Consider the following 20,796-nt stretch of genomic DNA (forward strand, 5'->3'; position numbering starts at 1 on the left):
AATATTAGAATGCGGAAATAGTGAACAAGGGAGGAAATATTTGTTTTGTTTTTTAAAGAGGACTGGATTGGAAAGACGAATATAAGTATGAAGTGACGAGCTAAAAGACAGCAGGTGGCAGTAATGAAACCTTTCGGATGCAAACTGCCTTAAAACACCAAGGAAGAAGAAGAAGAAGAAGAAGAAGAAGAAGAACAGAGTGATGGATGGGGTCACACGCTTTCTCCGCAGTTTGACTGAGAGAAACTTGTAAATATGTTCTGCGTGTTCTGGAGGAGAAGCGGCGCCTGCAGAGGCGTGTGCACGAAACAGCCCGGCGCGCGCAGAGGCGTGTGCACGAGACAGCCCGAGGTGCGCGTGAGATTCGCTCCCAGTCCCACAGGTGAAACACACCACAAATATCATATCATATATGCACACAGATAGAGGAGAATTATGGAAGTAAAATAATGTCAAATGTTTTTGAAATAAAAAGCCTGTTGAATTGCACTACTTGGAAAAAAATAGGCATTGCATTAACCATGCTTGCATTTTAATGCATTGTATTTTTAGGGCTTGCATTTTTATGGGCTGAAATTCAACATGGTTGAATATTTAAGCTGTGAATATTTCAATTAAAAACATTTTAATCACATTTTCATTATTAAAAATTCAATAATCCATATTCACCCTTCATATTTCATTTCCAAAATATTCAAACTGTTTAAAAATACAACCTATAATATTCAACAGGCAATTTTCGGTCCATTTTATTTCGCTTTGCAAATTAACTTCTACAAATTCAGTGGTTCAAATTCGACAGTAAATTCAACATTAACGTCCAGGAACTGCAGGAAAAGCAGTAGATTGCCGAGCATAATCTCCATCTGCTGTTAGTCGATCTCGCCAGCAGGGGGTGCAAGTGTGTGTTGTTGATGGAGACCAGCAAAATTAGAGCAAGTCATTCATTCATAAAACTCATTTACAGCAATGTAAGTTTATTTGTGATTATTATGACGGCTGTTTTAGTTAAATTCGGTGCCTTCACGGTTACTTTTCCTGTGTAGCCAACATGCATATTTCTCTACCGTGAACGAGATCATATTGTTATTCACTGATGCGGATATACAGATCCAATGTTACATTTTTGAGGTTGACATATATTTCTCTTGGTTGTTTAGTTGCCTTAACTTTATATTGTGGCGATGTGAAAGTCTCTAAAGTGTATACGACTTTGGTATACACGTTTCTAACTTCAATAGCATTTGAATAGAACGACTTACAGTCATAAAACCAACTGTAAAGTGTTCATGTAGTGTCAGGCATAATGCGCACCCTTTGGATTTTTGATATTTAAACAAATACATTTAAGTTTGCTATTGAAGTTAGAAACGTACATGCCAATGTTGAATGCAACTTTAGAGACGGTCCCTAAATGTGCGAATGTCCAATGTCAAGCCAATTTTACATTTAGTCATTTAGCAGACGCTTGTATCCAAAGCGATTTACAGTTAAACTAACAATAGGAGGACAACAATATGCAAGTGCTATGATCCCAGTTTAAGCTAATGCAATACACGTAGGCATTTTAGGAAACCGATTATACTCCTGTTCATGGTAGAGAAAGCTGATGACATGTAGAATACACAGGGAAAGTAACAATGAAGTCATTGAATGAAACATAAACACAGCTTTTGTGTGTTTATCATCTTTTCCGCATATACTGTCACAGATAATCATTTCCATTTTATGAATGAATGTCTTCGTCAACAACACGCCCTTTTGCACCATCTGATGGTGAGGTCGACTAACAGCAGATGGAGAGTATGCTCGGCAATCTACTGCTTTTCCTGCAGTTCCTGGACGTCAATGTTGAATTTACTGTCGAATTTGAACCACTGAATTTGTAGAAATGAATTTGCAAAGCGAAATAAAATGGACCGAAAATTGCCTGTTGAATATTATAGGTTGTATTTTTAAACAGTTTGAATATTTTGGAAATGAAATATGAAGGGTGAATATGGATTTTTGAATTTTTAATAATGAAAATGTTTGAAATGTTTTTAATTGAAATATTCACAGCTGAAATATTCACAGCTTAAATATTCAACCATGTTGAATTTCAGCCCATTAAAATGCAAGCATGGTTAATGCAATGCCTATTTTTTTTCAAGTAGTGCAATTCAACAGGCTTTTTATTTCAAAAACATTTGACATTATTTTACTTCCATAGAGAATAAACACAGACAGGCTGAGAGAATGTGAGAGAGTAAGGTAGGTTGAGAGAGAGTGAGACTGTGATGGAGTGAGAGAGAGGTAGAGACTGTGATGGAGTGAGAGAGAGGTAGAGACTGTGATGGAGTGAGAGAGAGGTAGAGACTGTGATGGAGTGAGAGAGATAGAGACTGTGATGGAGTGAGAGAGATAGAGACTGTGATGGAGTGAGAGAGATAGAGACTGTGATGGAGTGACAGAGTGATAGAGACTGTGATGGAGTGAGAGAGTGATAGAGACTGTGATGGAGTGAGAGAGTGATAGAGACTGTGATGGAGTGAGAGAGAGGTAGAGACTGTGATGGAGTGAGAGAGGAGTGAGAGAGATAGAGACTGTGATGGAGTGACAGAGTGATAGAGACTGTGATGGGGTGAGAGAGGAGTGAGAGAGTGATAGAGACTGTGATGGAGTGACAGAGTGATAGAGACTGTGATGGAGTGAGAGAGTGATAGAGACTGTGATGGAGTGAGAGAGAGGTAGAGACTGTGATGGAGTGAGAGAGTGATAGAGACTGTGATGGAGTGAGAGAGGAGTGAGAGAGTGATAGAGACTGTGATGGAGTGAGAGAGTGATAGAGACTGTGATGGAGTGAGAGAGTGATAGAGACTGTGATGGAGTGAGAGAGGAGTGAGAGAGTGATAGAGACTGTGATGGAGTGACAGAGTGATAGAGACTGTGATGGAGTGAGAGAGTGATAGAGACTGTGATGGAGTGAGAGAGATAGAGACTGTGATGGAGTGAGAGAGTGATAGAGACTGTGATGGAGTGAGAGAGTGATAGAGACTGTGATGGAGTGAGAGAGTGATAGAGACTGTGATGGAGTGACAGAGTGATAGAGACTGTGATGGAGTGAGAGAGTGATAGAGACTGTGATGGAGTGAGAGAGAGGTAGAGACTGTGATGGAGTGAGAGAGTGATAGAGACTGTGACAGAGTGAGAGAGTGATAGAGACTGTGATGGAGTGAGAGAGAGATAGAGACTGTGATGGCGTGAGAGAGAGATAGAGACTGTGATGGAGTGAGAGAGAGATAGAGACTGTGATGGAGTGAGAGAGTGATAGAGACTGTGATGGAGTGAGAGAGAGATAGAGACTGTGATGGCGTGAGAGAGAGATAGAGACTTGTAATGGAGTGAGAGAGTGATAGAGACTGTGATTGAGTGAGAGAGAGATAGAGACTGTGATGGAGTGAGAGAGAGATAGAGACTGTGATTGAGGTGATGGAGTGAGAGAGTGATAGAGACTGATGGAGTGATAGAGACAGTGATAGAGTGATAGAGACTGTGATTGAGGTGATGGAGTGAGAGAGTGATAGAGAGTGATGGAGTGATAGAGACAGTGATAGAGTGATAGAGACTGTGATGGAGTGAGAGAGTGATAGAGACTGTGATGGAGTGAGAGAGAGATAGAGACTGTGATGGAGTGAGATAGAGATAGAGACTGTGATGGGGTGAGAGAGAGATAGAGACTGTGATGGAGTGAGATAGAGATAGAGACTGTGATGGAGTGAGATAGAGATAGAGACTGTGAAGGAGTGAGAGAGTGATAGAGACTGTGATGGAGTGAGAGAGATAGAGACTGTGATGGAGTGAGAGAGTGATAGAGACTGTGATGGAGTGAGAGAGAGATAGAGACTGTGATTGAGGTGATGGAGTGAGAGAGTGATAGAGACTGATGGAGTGATAGAGACAGTGATAGAGTGATAGAGACTGTGATTGAGGTGATGGAGTGAGAGAGTGATAGAGAGTGATGGAGTGATAGAGACAGTGATAGAGTGATAGAGACTGTGATGGAGTGAGAGAGTGATAGAGACTGTGATGGAGTGAGAGAGTGATAGAGACTGTGATGGAGTGAGAGAGAGATAGAGACTGTGATGGAGTGAGATAGAGATAGAGACTGTGATGGGGTGAGAGAGAGATAGAGACTGTGATGGAGTGAGATAGAGATAGAGACTGTGAAGGAGTGAGAGAGTGATAGAGACTGTGATGGAGTGAGAGAGATAGAGACTGTGATGGAGTGAGAGAGTGATAGAGACTGTGATGGAGTGAGAGAGTGATAGAGACTGTGATTGAGGTGATGGAGTGAGAGAGTGATAGAGACTGATGGAGTGATAGAGACAGTGATAGAGTGATAGAGACAGTGATAGAGTGATAGAGACTGTGATAGAGTGATAGAGACAGTGATAGAGTGATAGTGAGGTAGACTATGAGAGAGTGAGTAGAGCTGCACGATTATGACAAAAATCATAATTGCCGATTATTCCCTTGAAATTGTAATTGCGATTATTAATTACGATTATCACAATTTACATTGAATATATATAAGCATATTATAATACATGTTTACACAAAAATTATTAACACACACAAGTACTGCCCCCTAGGGCTGTGCAATTAATCGAATTTTGATTTCAATTTCGATTTTAGCTCCCAACGATCTCCAAAATAGTACAATCGAGTAAAAACGATTATTTTGTCATGTTATTTTGTCTTGTGTTCTGAATGACTCGCGCACGCGCACATCCGTCCCTCCCGAAGCCTTAAACTCTCTCAGCCTCATAAACTGCAAGCACAATAAACTTCACAATAACAATTGGCTAATTTAATATAGACCGGAGTGAGACCATAGACGCCTCTCGAGCTGTCGAGATCTCTTTAACATCTAAAATTTCATTCATTTCTGCTCGATCACTGTATCGCCTCAGTTCAAGCGAACGGCAGCGCGCGCGCACATGGCCTGATCATCTGTTCCGCTTTACAGCACGAAACACATCGAGAATGAACACTGGGAGCGACATAAAACGTGTCTGTTTGTCCGGGTAAAGGGGATTTTTAAGTTTTAAGTTTCAAGTGAAAGAGCGTTTTACTTGCCCGACCGATCGAAACGCGAGATGGTTTTGATCTTGTACAGTCAGTGTAAACAGAGATCGCTAGTTTCTGGAAGCTGCGCTGCCTTTGTGTGAGAGAGACATACAGTAAGTGACAAATCAAAACAAATGAGCCTAACAGCTCACTCAAAAACTCACAGAAGAAACATACTGAGGTAGAAATGTTGAGTTTTTTTTATTTATTATAGGCTATATGATATAGTTAAGTAACATAACACGACTAAGGGCTGTTCTATAATATCACGATTGCAAATGTTACACTGAATTTATAGTTTTATAAACAAGTAGCCTAGTTTATATGTAGTAACTTACATTTTAGACGGAATATTGACTGGTTTTGTTCCATTTCACCGACGAAAATAGTTACAAAAGAAAAGCATCACTAAGCGCTGTGTTTTGTTACTGTATGATTTATTATTTTGAACGAATAATTTTAATGAATGACTCAATGATTCATTTATTAAGACGGTCACTTGTCGCCACCTATTGATTTATTGTTTAAAGGCAAAGGCATCTTTGATTTTATTTTTTATTTTATTATTTGTTTAAACATTAATCTCATAATATTTACACAGTTGTAATTTTGCAGTGTAAATTAATTTAATAGATAACAGCCCTTTTTATTAAAACTGAATTTGATAAAATGTAAGAATTTGACATAAAACATATTTAGTAAGGTTTAATAAATTGTCCTTTATAAAGGCAAATAACGCCCTGGTGACCCCCCACAACTAATTACTTTGTAAACATGTCACCTTTTTCACCACTTGTGAGTTTAGAGGTCTGTTTAATATTTCAAAAAGTACAATAAATGTTCAAATTTAGATTTTTTTAAGAATTGTTGAAAGGTGTCTTTTAATAAATGCAACATGTTCCCAAAGTCATGTGAAATAATCGTGTTACATAATCGTGATTTCAATACTGACCAAAATAATCGTGATTATGATTTTTTCCATAATCGAGCAGCCCTACTTGCCCCCCTTTACTTAACATACACATCAATTGTAAGAATGACTCATAGTAAAGACTAGAAAAACATTAGGAGTATGCTAAAGCAATTAAATAGCAGTCCCAAACTAGTTTTTGTTAATACAATGTTGATATGAGCCACCACAGTCATTTAAAAATATAAAAAATAACAAAAAGTAAAAATAAAGTGGCATTTTTGGGTTATGGAAACGACAGTTGCCATGGTAAATACACAATACTAACAAGAACTGTTAATGAAACAGCTCCTGGTGAATAGAATGAAAATCATACCTGCATGCAAATCCTTCTCAGCTAACACGTGATTTATTGGTATTTTACTTTTATTTCGTGACTTACTAATTTACATTATAACAGCGTTGCTCGTAGTTTCTTTTGCACTTTATACAGTGAAGCGATACACAGTGCGCGCCGCCGCACTTGCGCGTGCAATTAAAGAGTGCGCGCTACGAGCACAGTATAACGGGACAGGACATTAAAGTCCGTTTTTCTGAGGTGAAAGTCTTTTTATTTCAGCTTACACTTACGTCACTGCCTGGTATGTCATATTGTGCTGGGTTTTCTGAAGTAGTCGTGATTCGCCTCTCATAACATAATTATGCTCTAAACACACACGCAGAGTGGATTTTCTTTTGTAATCGCGCTTTGAACGATTATGTAATCGTGGCATCCGTAATCGTAATTGCAATTAGAAATTCGATTAATTGTGCAGCCCTAAGAGTGAGATAGACTTGCGGTTCTTTGTTGAAGCCTGTTATTGTTCAGGGTTTGAGAGACTGTGATGGAGTGATAGAGACAGTGATAGAGTGAGATAAACCTGTTGTTGAAGCCTGTTTAACTGTTCTTCAGGGTTTCTTCACCTCGGGGGTCTCCGCACGGCTCTGTATAATTACCTGTTCGCGAAGCAGCGGCGCGGCGTGTTCATCCTGCGGCTCGAGGACACAGACCGCGATCGCCTGGTGCCCGGAGCCGCCGACGCCATCGAGGACATGCTGGAGTGGGCAGGTATACTCTTTACTGCACTCACTATACTCTTTACTGCACTCACTATACTCTTTACTGCACTCACTATACTCTTCACTGAACTCACTATACTCTTCACTGAACTCACTATACTCTTCACTGCACTCACTATACTCTTCACTGCACTCACTATACTCTTCACTGAACTCACTATACTCTTCACTGAACTCACTATACTCTTCACTGCACTCACTATACTCTTCACTGAACTCACTATACTCTTCACTGCACTCACTATACTCTTCACTGGACTCACTATACTCTTCACTGAACTCACTATACTCTTCGCTGCACTCACTATACTCTTCACTGTACTCACTATACTCTTCACTATACTCTTCACTGAACTCACTATACTCTTCACTGAACTCACTATACTCTTCACCGAACTCACTATTCTCTTCACTGAACTCACTATACTCTTCACTGAACTCACTATACTCTTCACTGAACTCACTATACTCTTTACTGCACTCACTATACTCTTTACTGCACTCACTATACTCTTCACTGCACTCACTATACTCTTCACTGCACTCACTATACTCTTTACTGCACTCACTATACTCTTCACTGAACACACTATAATCACTATACTCTTCACTGCACTCACTATACTCTTCACTGCACTCACTGTAATCACTATTCTCTTCACTGCACTCTTCACTGCACTCACTATACTCTTCACTGCACTCACTATACTCTTCACTGGACTCACTATACTCTTCACTGAACTCACTATACTCTTCACTGAACTCACTATACTCTTCACTGCACTCACTATACTCTTCACTGAACTCACTATACTCTTCACTGCACTCACTATACTCTTCACTGAACTCACTATACTCTTCACTGCACTCACTATACTCTTCACTGGACTCACTATACTCTTCACTGAACTCACTATACTCTTCACTGCACTCACTATACTCTTCACTGTACTCACTATACTCTTCACTATACTCTTCACTGAACTCACTATACTCTTCACTGAACTCACTATACTCTTCACCGAACTCACTATTCTCTTCACTGAACTCACTATACTCTTCACTGAACTCACTATACTCTTCACTGAACTCACTATACTCTTTACTGCACTCACTATACTCTTTACTGCACTCACTATAATCACTATACTCTTCACTGCACTCACTATACTCTTCACTGCACTCACTGTAATCACTATTCTCTTCACTGCACTCTTCACTGCACTCACTATTCTCTTCACTGCACTCTTCACTGCACTCACTATACTCTTCACTGAACTCACTATACTCTTCACTGCACTCACTATACTCTTCACTGCACTCACTATACTCTTCACTGCACTCACTGTAATCACTATTCTCTTCACTGCACTCTTCACTGCGCTCACTATACTCTTCACTGAACTCCCTCTACTCTTCACTGAACACACTATACTCTTCACTGAACACAATATAATCACTATACTCTTCACTGCACAATACTCTTCAGTGCACTCACTATACTCTTCACTGCACTATACTCTTCACTGCACTCACTGTAATCACTATTCTCTTCACTGCACTATACTCTTCACTGCTCTCACTGTAATCACTATTCTCTTCACTGCACTCACTATACTCTTCACTGCACTCACTATACTCTTCACTGCACTCACTGTAATCACTATTCTCTTCACTGCACTCTTCACTGCACTCACTATACTCTTCACTGCACTCACTATACTCTTTACTGCACTCACTATACTCTTCACTGAACACACTATAATCACTATACTCTTCACTGCACTCACTATACTCTTCACTGCACTCACTGTAATCACTATTCTCTTCACTGCACTCTTCACTGCACTCACTATACTCTTCACTGCACTCACTATACTCTTCACTGCACTCACTATACTCTTCACTGAACTCACTATACTCTTCACTGAACTCACTATACTCTTCACTGAACTCACTATACTCTTCACTGCACTCACTATACTCTTCACTGCACTCACTGTAATCACTATTCTCTTCACTGCACTCTTCACTGCGCTCACTATACTCTTCACTGAACTCCCTCTACTCTTCACTGAACACACTATACTCTTCACTGAACACAATATAATCACTATACTCTTCACTGCACAATACTCTTCAGTGCACTCACTATACTCTTCACTGCACTATACTCTTCACTGCACTCACTGTAATCACTATACTCTTCACTGCACTATACTCTTCACTGCTCTCACTGTAATCACTATTCTCTTCACTGCACTCACTATACTCTTCACTGCACTCACTATACTCTTCACTGCACTCACTGTAATCACTATTCTCTTCACTGCACTCTTCACTGCACTCACTATACTCTTCACTGCACTCACTATACTCTTTACTGCACTCACTATACTCTTCACTGAACACACTATAATCACTATACTCTTCACTGCACTCACTATACTCTTCACTGCACTCACTGTAATCACTATTCTCTTCACTGCACTCTTCACTGCACTCACTATACTCTTCACTGCACTCACTATACTCTTCACTGAACTCACTATACTCTTCACTGCACTCACTATACTCTTCACTGCACTCACTGTAATCACTATTCTCTTCACTGCACTCTTCACTGCGCTCCCTATACTCTTCACTGAACTCCCTCTACTCTATATACACAATATAATCACTATACTCTTCACTGCACAATACTCTTCAGTGCACTCACTATACTCTTCACTGCACTATACTCTTCACTGCACTCACTGTAATCACTATTCTCTTCACTGCACTATACTCTTCACTGCTCTCACTGTAATCACTATTCTCTTCACTGCACTCACTATACTCTTCACTGCTCTCACTATACTTTTCACTGCACTCTACTCTTCACTGCACTCACTATATTCTTTACTGCACTATACTCTTCTCTTCACTGCACTTACTATACTCAAACTCTTCACTGAACTCACTATAGACTTCACTGCGCTCACTATAATCACTATACTCTTCACTGCACTCACTATACTAACTATACTCTTCACTGCACTCACTATAGTCTTTACTGCATTATACTCTTCCCTGCACTGCACTGCACTCACTATACACTTCACTGCACTCACTATACTCATTATACTCTTCACTGAACTCACTATAGACTTCACTGCGCTCACTATAATCACTATACTCTTCACTGCACTCACTATACTAACTATACTCTTCACTGCACTCACTATAGTCTTTACTGCATTATACTCTTCCCTGCACTGCACTGCACTCACTATACACTTCACTGCACTCACTATACTCATTATACTCTTCACTGAACTCAATATACTCACTATACTCACTATACTCTTCACTGCACTCACTATGCTCACTATACTCTTCACTGAACTCACTATACTATTCACTGGACTCACTATACTCTTCACTGCACTCAGTATGCTCACTATACTCTTCACTTAACTCACTATACTCTTCACTGAACTCACTATACTCTTCACTGAACTCACTATACTCTTCACTGCACTCACTATACTCTTTACTGCACTCAGTATGCTCACTATACTCTTCACTGCACTCACTATACTCTTTACTGCACTCACTATGCTCACTATACTCTTCACTGAACTCACTACACTCACTATGCTCTTTGCTGCACTATACTCTCCGCTGCACTATACTCTTCACTACACTATACTCTTCACTGCACGTACTATGCTCACTATACTCTTCACTGCACACTTCACTGCACTATACACTTTTCAAAATACACACCTCAAAGCAGCTCTACGGAAAATCATGATGTTAAATGCTAATTTAAATTTACAACAGTCAGGTTACAGAAATAAACAAATCTCATGCCCTACAACAAGTTGCATGTAAGTCTATGTCGCGGTGTTTGTTTGTGTGTGTGTGTGTGTGTGTGTGTGTAGGAATCCCCCCAGATGAGAGCAGTCGCAGAGGAGGGCATTATGGGCCGTATGTTCAGTCTGAGCGGCTCAATCTCTACTCACAGGCCGCATCATCACTGCTACACACAGGCCACGCCTACTACTGCTTCTGCACCAATCAGAGGCTGGAGCTGCTGAAAAGGGAGGCGCAGCGCAGCGGACACGCACCGCGGTAAACTCACACACGTATCGCTGTAAACACACACGTACAACACACGTAAATAGATAGTATGAACCGCCACAACTCTCTCATCCTTCCATCTCCTCCATATTGACTCCTGGATTATTGAGTATGAGCTGCCTGTGTCCATAATGGCTTCACAAGATTGGTTACGCAAAGTTATAGTCAAGGTTAGCAGCTTGAAATAACCTCTTGTCACTAATGGCATGCTGTGACATCCAGGCGTACCTCTGCTGTACTTACACTGGCCCCAGAAGGCCCTTTCCTCAGCAATGTCCTGCTCTACCAAAGCTCCTGTCTATCAAAGGTAGTTACTGTTCCCCTCAAAATACTAGCAAGACGGGGATTAGTTTCTCAAGGCAGCCTGCAGAATCTCCTCCTCAGACAGGAGAAGCTGGTGCTCGCGTGTGTGAGTGTGTAATGTGTGTGTCTCTCTCTCTCTCTCTCAGGTATGATAATCGCTGTCGACACCTGAGTCAGGAGCAGGTCCAGCAGAAGTTAGCGTCAGGTGTTCCCCCTGTGGTCCGCTTCCGGCTGGCCTCCGGCGCTGACCCGTTCCAGGACCTGGTGTTCGGCTGGACCCGTCACGAGGTGGCGTCGGTGGAGGGAGACCCGGTGATCCTGAAGGCCGACGGGTTTCCCACGTACCACCTGGCCAGCGTGGTGGACGACCACCACATGCGCATCAGTCACGTGCTGCGCGGCTCCGAGTGGCTGATCTCCAGCGCTAAACACCTGCAGCTGTTCCGCGCGCTAGACTGGAGTCCGCCGGCGTACGCTCACCTGCCGCTGATGCTCAACCCCGACGGTAGCAAACTCTCCAAACGCCACGGACACACACTCATCCAGAGCCTCCGAGACCAGGGCATGCTGCCCGAGAGCCTGCTGGACCTCGTCACACACGCCGGCTCAGGCTTCAGCAGTGAGTGAGAGTAATAAACACACACACACACAGCCTGCTGGACCTCGTCACACACACCGGCTCAGGCTTCAGCAGTGAGTGAGAGGAGTACACACACACACACACACACATACACACACACACACACACACACAGCCTGCTGGACCTCATCACACACGCCGGCTCAGGCTTCAGCAGTGAGTGAGAGTAATAAACACACACACACACACACACACACACACACACACACACACAGCCTGCTGGACCTCGTCACACACACCGGCTCAGGCTTCAGCAGTGAGTGAGAGGAGTACACACACACACACATACACACATACACACACACACACACACACACACACACGCCGGCTCAGGCTTCAGCAGTTAGTGAGAGGAGTACACACACACACACACACACATACACACACACACACAGCCTGCTGGACCTCGTCACACACGCCGGCTCAGGCTTCAGCAGTGAGTGAGAGGAGTACACACACACAAACACACACACACACATACACACACACACACACACGCCGGCTCAGGCTTCAGCAGTGAGTGAGAGGAGTACACACACACACACACACACACACACACACAGCCTGCTGGACCTCGTCACACACGCCGGCTCAGGCTTCAGCAGTGAGTGAGAGGAGTACACACACACACATACACACACACAGCCTGCTGGACCTCGTCACACACGCCGGCTCAGGCTTCAGCAGTGAGTGAGAGGAGTACACACACACAAACACACACACACATACACACACACACACACGCCGGCTCAGGCTTCAGCAGTGAGTGAGAGGAGTACACACACACACACACACACACACAGCCTGCTGGACCTCGTCACACACGCCGGCTCAGGCTTCAGCAGTGAGTGAGAGGAGTACACACACACAAACACACACACACATACACACACACACACACACACACGCCGGCTCAGGCTTCAGCAGTGAGTGAGAGGAGTACACACACACACACACACAGCCTGCTGGACCTCGTCACACACGCCGGCTCAGGCTTCAGCAGTGAGTGAGAGGAATTCACACACACACACACACACACACACACGCCGGCTCAGGCTTCAGCAGTGAGTGAGAGGAGTACACACACACACACACACACAGCCTGCTGGACCTCGTCACACACGCCAGCTCAGGCTTCAGCAGTGAGTGAGAGGAATTCAAACACACACACACGCCGGCTCAGGCTTCAGCAGTGAGTGAGAGGAATTCACACACACACACACACACACACACACACACAGCCTGCTGGACCTCGTCACACACGCCGGCTCAGGCTTCAGCAGTGAGTGAGAGGAATACACACACACACACACACACACACACACACACACACTGGACTTCGTCACACACGCCGGTTCAGGCTTCAGCAATGAGTGAGAGGAGTACACACATACACACATACACACACACACACACACACACACACACAGAGATCATCAGATGTTGATGTTTCTTCAGGTAATCGGATCGGTCGACGTCTGGATGAATTAATCCAAGAGTTTAAAATTTCAAAGATCACGACACACTCGGCTCTGCTGGATCTGGACAAACTCAACGAGTTCAACAGGTTTGTTTTGTTCCCTAAATAAAATCTAAAACATGAAGATCCACAGAATCCTAATTTCACTTTATCCTTGTACTGTAATTTAGTTCAGAAAATACAGTGAGATATTACAGAAATATCAGTGCATTGAAGTGCAAATCCCTCTGTTGGTAAAGAAGCGTAACCTCCAGTGTTAAAGAGACGAAATGGAGTGAATCTGAGAGTGTGTGTAATACACACGTGTGTGGTTAGAGGTCAGTCAGTTGATGCGTAATGTGTGTGCTTGTGTGTGTGTGTGAGAGACGCAGGGTTCTTTAATGCGGACGATGTGTGTGTGACGCAGGGTTCATCTGCAGCGCCGGATCGAGGATCAGCACGCGTGTGTGGAGCTGCAGGACGAGCTGAGACAGCGACTGCTTCACACACACGGCTCTATCATCAGCGACCACACCGTTCTGGAGCCGCACTACATACACAGAGTCCTGCAGCTGCGCAAGGTACTGAACACGTGTGTGTGTGTGTGTGTGTGTGTGTGTGTGTGTGTGTGTGTGTGTGTGTGTGTGTGTGTGTGTGTGTGTGAGAGAGTATAGTGTGAGTGTGAGTAAATGTGTGTGTGAGTGAGTGAGTGAGTGAGAGAGTAAAGTGAGTATAGTGTGAGTGTGTGTGTGTGTGTGTGTGTGTGTGTGTGTGTGTGTGTGAGAGAGAGTATAGTGTGAGTGTGTGTGTGTGTGTGTGTGAGTGAGTGAGTGAGTGAGTGAGTGAGTGAGTGAGTGAGTGAGTGAGTGAGAGAGTAAAGTGAGTATAGTGAGTCAATGTGTGTGTGTGTGTGATTTAATGTGTGAGTGAGTATAGACATTTTGTGTGTGTAAGAGAGAGAGAGCGAGAGTATAGTGAGTATAGTGTGAGTGCAAGTATAGTGTGTGTGAGAGTATAGTGAGTTTGTGTGTTAATGTTTGAGTGAGTATAATGAGTGTGTGAGAGGTGCTGAACATCTGTGTGTGTGTGTGTGTGTGTGTGTGTGTGTGTGAGAGAGAGAGTATAGTGTGAGTGCGAGTATAGTGAGTTAATGTGTGTGTGAGTGTGTGATTTAATGTGTGATTGAGTATAGACATCTTGTGTGTGTAAGAGAGAGAGAGAGCGAGAGTATAGTGAGTATAGTTTGAGTGTGAGTGAGTTAGTGTGTGAGAGAGTGTAGTGAGTATAGTGTGAGTGCAAGTATAGTGTGTGTGTGTGTGTGTGTGTGTGTGTGTGTGTGTGTGTGTGTGTGAGTACAGTGTGTGTGAGTATAGTGTGTGAGTTAGTGTGTGAGAGAGTATAGTGTGAGTGCAAGTATTGTGTGTGTGTGTGTGTGTGAGTACAGTGTGTGTGTGAGAGTATAGTGTGTTTGTGTGTGAGTACAGTGTGTGTGTGAGAGTATAGTGAGTATAGTTTGAGTGAGTATAGTGTGAGTGTGTGTGTGTGTGAGTACAGTGTGTGTGTGAGAGTATAGTGTGTGTGTGTGTGTGTGAGTACAGTGTGTGAGTGAGAGTATAGTGAGTATAGTTTGAGTGAGTATAGTGTGAGTGAGTTAGTGTGTGAGAGAGTATAGTGAGTTTGTGTGTTAATGTTTGAGTGAGTATAATGAGTGTGTGTGAGGTGCTGAACATCTGCCTGTGTGTGTGTGTGTGTGTGTGTGTGTGTGTGTGAGTACAGTGTGTGTGTGTGAGTACAGTGTGTGTGTGAGAGTATAGTGTGTGTGTGTGTGTGTGAGTACAGTGTGTGTGTGAGAGTATAGTGTGAGTGAGTTAGTGTGTGAGTTAGTGTGTGAGAGAGTATAGTGAGTAAAGTGTGAGTGCAAGTATAGTGTGTGTGTGTGTGTGTGTGTGTGTGTGTGTGTGTGTGAGTACAGTGTGTGTGTGTGAGTACAGTGTGTGTGTGAGAGTATAGTGTGTGTGTGTGTGAGTACAGTGTGTGAGTGAGAGTATAGTGAGTATAGTTTGAGTAAGTATTGTGTGAGTGAGTTAGTGTGTGAGAGAGTATAGTGTGTGTGTGTGTGTGTGTGTGTGTGAGTACAGTGTGTGTGTGAGAGTATAGTGTGTTTGTGTGTGAGTACAGTGTGTGTGTGAGAGTATAGTGAGTATAGTTTGAGTGAGTATAGTGTGAGTGAGTTAGTGTGTGAGAGAGTATAGTGAGTTTGTGTGTTAATGTTTGAGTGAGTATAATAAGTGTGTGTGAGGTGCTGAACATCTGCCTGTGTGTGTGTGTGTGTGTGTGTGTGTGAGTACAGTGTGTGTGTGAGAGTATAGTGAGTATAGGTTGAGTGAGTATAGTGTGAGTGTGTGTGTGAGTACAGTGTGTGTGTGAGAGTATAGTGTGTGTGTGTGTGTGTGTGTGTGTGAGTACAGTGTGTGAGTGAGAGTATAGTGAGTATAGTTTGAGTGAGTATAGTGTGAGTGTGTGTGTGAGTACAGTGTGTGTGAGAGTATAGTGTGTGTGTGTGTGTGTGTGTGAGTACAGTGTGTGTGTGAGAGTATAGTGAGTATAGTTTGAGTGAGTATAGTGTGAGTGTGTGTGTGAGTACAATGTGTGTGAGAGTATAGTGTGTGTGTGTGTGTGTGTGTGTGTGTGTGTGTGTGTGTGTGTGTGTGTGTGAGTATAGTGTGTGTGTGTGTGTGTGTGTGTGTGAGTACAGTGTGTGTGTGAGAGTATAGTGAGTATAGTTTGAGTGAGTATAGTGTGAGTGTTTGTGTGAGTACAGTGTGTGTGTGAGAGTATAGTGTGTGTGTGTGTGTGTGTGAGTAGTGTGTGTGTGAGAGTATAGTGAGTATAGTTTGAGTGAGTATAGTGTGAGTGTGTGTGTGAGTACAGTGTGTGTGTGAGAGTATAGTGTGTGTGTGTGTGAGTACAGTGTGTGAGAGTATAGTGAGTATAGTTTGAGTGAGTATAGTGTGAGTGAGTTAGTGTGTGAGAGAGTATAGTGATTTTGTGTGTTAATGTTTGAGTGAGTATAATGAGTGTGTGTGAGGTGCTGAACATCTGCCTGTGTGTGTGTGTGTGTGTGTGAGTACAGTGTGTGTGTGAGAGTATAGTGTGTGTGTGTGTGTGTGTGTGAGTACAGTCTGTGTGTGAGAGTATAGTGAGTATAGTTTGAGTGAGTATAGTGTGAGTGAGTTAGTGTGTGAGTTAGTGTGTGAGAGAGTATAGTGAGTATAGTGTGAGTGCAAGTATAGTGTGTGTGTGAGTACAGTGTGTGTGTGTGAGTACAGTGTGTGTGTGAGAGTATAGTGTGTGTGTGTGAGTAGAGTGTGTGTGTGTGAGAGTATAGTGTGTGTGTGTGAGTACAGTGTGTGTGTGTGTGAGAGTATAGTGAGTATAGTGTGAGTGCAAGTATAGTGTGTGTGAGTACAGTGTGTGTGTGTGAGAGTATAGTGTGTGTGTGTGTGTGTGAGTACAGTGTGTGTGTGTGAGAGTATATTGTGTGTGTGTGTGTGTGTGAGTACAGTGTGTGAGTGAGAGTTTAGTGAGTATAGTTTGAGTGAGTATAGTGTGAGTGAGTTAGTGTTTGAGTGAGTATAATGAGTGTGTGTGAGGTGCTGAACATCTGCCTGTGTGTGTGTGTGTGTGTGTGTGAGTACAGTGTGTGTGTGTGTGTGTGTGTGTTTGTGTGAGTATAGTGTGTGTGTGTGTGTGTGAGTACAGTGTGTGTGTGTGTGTGAGTACAGTGTGTGTGTGTGTGTGTGTGTGTGAGTATAGTGTGTGTGTGTGTGTGTGTGTGTGTGAGTATAGTGTGTGTGTGTGAGTATAGTGTGTGAGTGAGTTAGTGTGTGAGAGAGTATAGTGAGTATAGTGTGAGTGCAAGTATAGTGTGTGTGTGAGTACAGTGTGTGTGTGTGAGAGTACAGTGTGTGTGTGAGAGTATAGTGTGTTTGTGTGTGAGTACAGGTTGTGTGTGTGAGAGTATAGTGAGTATAGTTTGAGTGAGTATAGTGTGAGTTAGTGTGTGAGAGAGTATAGTGAGTTTGTGTGTTAATGTTTGAGTGAGTATAATGAGTATAATGAGTGTGTATGAGGTGCTGAACATCTGCCTGTGTGTGTGTGTGTGTGTGTGTGTGAGAGTATAGTGTGTGTGTGTGTGTGAGTACAGTGTGTGTGTGTGAGAGTATAGTGAGTATAGTTTGAGTGCAAGTATAGTGTGTGTGTGTGAGTGCAGTGTGTGTGTGTGTGTGAGTACAGTGCGTGTGTGTGTGAGTACTGTGTGTGTTTGTGTGTGAGTACAGTGTGTGTGTGTGAGTACAGTGTGTGTGTGAGAGTATAGTGTGTGTGTGTGTGTGAGTTCAGTGTGTGAGTGAGAGTATAGTGAGTATAGTTTGAGTGAGTATAGTGTGAGTGAGTTAGTGTGTGAGAGAGTATATTGAGTTTGTGTGTTAATGTTTGAGTGAGTATGAGTGTGTGTGAGGTGCTGAACATCTGCCTGTGTGTGTGTGTGTGTGAGTACAGTGTGTGTGTGAGAGTATAGTGTGTGTGTGTGTGTGTGTGTGTGTGAGTACAGTGTGTGTGTGAGAGTATAGTGAGTATAGTTTGAGTGAGTATAGTGTGAGTGAGTTAGTGTGTGAGAGGGTATATTGAGTTTGTGTGTTAATGTTTGAGTGAGTATAATGAGTGTGTGTGAGGTGCTGAACATCTGCCTGTGTGTGTGTGTGTGTGTGTGTGTGTGTGTGTGTGTGTGTGTGAGTACAGTGTGTGTGTGAGTACAGTGTGTGTGTGAGTACAGTGTGTGTGTGAGTATAGTGAGTATAGTTTGAGTGAGTATAGTGTGAGTTAGTGTGTGAGTTAGTGTGTGAGAGAGTATAGTGAGTATAGTGTGAGTGCAAGTATAGTGTGTGTGTGTGTGTGTGTGTGTGAGTACAGTGTGTGTGTGTGAGTACAGTGTGTGTGTGAGAGTATAGTGTGTGTGTGTGTGTGAGTACAGTGTGTGAGTGAGAGTATAGTGAATATAGTTTGAGTAAGTATAGTGTGAGTGAGTTAGTGTGTGAGAGAGTATAGTGAGTTTGTGTGTTAATGTTTGAGTGAGTATAATGAGTGTGTGTGAGGTGCTGAACATCTGCCTGTGTGTGTGTGTGTGTGTCAGGGTCACATCTGTTCTCTGCGGGAGCTGCTGGATCAGTCGTATTCCTACCTGTGGATCCGTCCTCGAGTCTCGCAGCAGCAGCTGAAGGACGAGAGCGTGGAGGCGGCCGACATCGCAGCGGCCGTCATACAGTGAGTATACGCATTTGTGTTATCACGTATTTTGAGATTTGTCGACGGGGGGGGGGGGGGTTGGGGGGGGGGGGGTTAGTAGGCTGCTATATCGCGTGCCGTTAGAAATCAGTGCTACAGCGATCTGTGACATTTAAAAGCGCCAAAACGTTGGAAATATTGACAGAATCTGACAGCTGAGAATTTGTTCCATATCAAAAGTGACCTTCTCTGTCTAGTCTGCCGGTGTCAGTGTCCTCTTTCTCCGCGACTCGGAATTCGCAATTCGGAAATTACTGCACATGAGTGAAAAAAACAATACAGCACAGAAGAATGTCTTATTTAGCGTGAGATTTCTGTTGAGCGTGAGACCGTGAGATTGAGGCTGAATGCGTGAGTGTCACGCCAGATGCGTGAGAGTTGGCAACCCTGCATGTCTGTGTGTGTGTTATTAGCGTGTGTGTGTTATTAGCGTGTGTGTGTTATTAGCGTGCGTGTGTTATTAGCGTGCGTGTGTTATTAGCGTGCGTGTGTTATTAGCGTGCGTGTGTTTTTAGCGTGCGTGTGTTATTAGCGTGCGTGTGTTATTAGCGTGCGTGTGTTATTAGCGTGCGTGTGTTATTAGCGTGTGTGTGTTTGTGCTCAGGCTGGTTGGAGCCGGCGGCTTGTTCTCATCCACTGAGCGACTGAACCGTGAGCTGAAGCTGATGGCCAGCAGACTGAACACCAAATACAGCAGTGTGATGAAAGTGCTGCGACTGGCTCTGAGCGCACAGCAGGTGTGAGGCTCACACACACACACACACACACACACACACACACTATACTGAACACCAAGTACAGCAGTGTGATGAAAGTGCTGCGACTGGCTCTGAGCGCACAGCAGGTGTGAGGCACACACACACACACACACACACACACACACACTATACTGAACACCAAGTACAGCAGTGTGATGAAAGTGCTGCGACTGGCTCTGAGCGCACAGCAGGTGTGAGGCACACACACACACACACACACACACACACACACTATACTGAACACCAAGTACAGCAGTGTGATGAAAGTGCTGCGACTGGCTCTGAGCGCACAGCAGGTGTGAGGCTCTCACTACACACACACACACACTAGACTGAACACCAAATACAGCAGTGTGATGAAAGTGCTGCGACTGGCTCTGAGCGCACAGCAGGTGTGAGGCTCACACTACACACACACACACACACACACACACACACACACACACTCACTATACTGAACACCAAGTACAGCAGTGTGATGAAAGTGCTGCGACTTGCTCTGAGCGCACAGCAGGTGTGAGGCTCACACTACACACACACACACACACACACACACACACACACACTAGACTGAACACCAAATACAGCAGGTGTGAGGCTCTCACTACACACACGCACACACACGAACACACACACTCACTATATTGAACACCAAATACAGCAGTGTGATGAGACTCAACATACTCGCACACACTCGCTATACTCACACACACATAGCAGTAATGCCATTATTAACACGTAGTATTCCTGTCTGTCTGCAGAAGGGTCCCAGTGTGGCGGAGATGATGCTTTCTCTGGGTGAACAGGAGGTGTGTGTTCGTCTTCAGAAAGCTCTAGAACTCTGACTGGAACCAACGACTCAGTCTGTGTTGAATAAAGTGGATGTAAATATTGATCTCTGGGTTCTGTGTTTTGATCAGAATGTTTGCTGTTAGATGACAAACGCTTTTGTTTGTTGTGTTGAAGTCGATATAGCTGACAAAGGAAACATTTCTCATTTAATCTAACTGAAACTAAAGTATTCA

The 20,796-nt window shown here is 43.5% G+C and overlaps 1 protein-coding gene across 1 annotated transcript; it reads left to right on the plus strand.

Annotated features, from left to right (window-relative positions):
- The first annotated feature begins 128 nt into the window (after window positions 1-128).
- Window positions 129-20,666, plus strand: ears2 (glutamyl-tRNA synthetase 2, mitochondrial). The gene is made up of 9 exons (XM_077237983.1): window positions 129-382; window positions 6,975-7,130; window positions 11,071-11,260; window positions 11,719-12,191; window positions 13,670-13,778; window positions 14,098-14,251; window positions 18,862-18,992; window positions 19,618-19,750; window positions 20,533-20,666. The coding sequence occupies exons 1-9, from the start codon at window positions 256-258 to the stop codon at window positions 20,614-20,616; spliced, it is 1,557 nt and encodes a 518-aa protein (XP_077094098.1). The 5' UTR covers window positions 129-255; the 3' UTR covers window positions 20,617-20,666.
- The last annotated feature ends 130 nt before the right edge of the window (window positions 20,667-20,796 follow it).

The sequence above is a fragment of the Siphateles boraxobius genome, unplaced genomic scaffold (genome assembly GCF_051911475.1).
Source record: "Siphateles boraxobius isolate OS27281-9 unplaced genomic scaffold, OSU_SipBor_1 10, whole genome shotgun sequence".
NCBI classification, from domain to species: Eukaryota; Metazoa; Chordata; class Actinopteri; order Cypriniformes; family Leuciscidae; genus Siphateles; species Siphateles boraxobius.

Coding starts and splice junctions, on each gene's coding strand:
- ears2 (XM_077237983.1), top strand. CDS start 256: ATGTTCTGCGTGTTCTGGAGGAGAAGCGGCGCCTGCAGAGGCGTGTGC. Junction 13,779..14,097: donor AAACTCAACGAGTTCAACAG/GTTTGTTTTGTT, acceptor TGTGTGACGCAG/GGTTCATCTGCAGCGCCGGA. Junction 14,252..18,861: donor GAGTCCTGCAGCTGCGCAAG/GTACTGAACACG, acceptor TGTGTGTGTCAG/GGTCACATCTGTTCTCTGCG.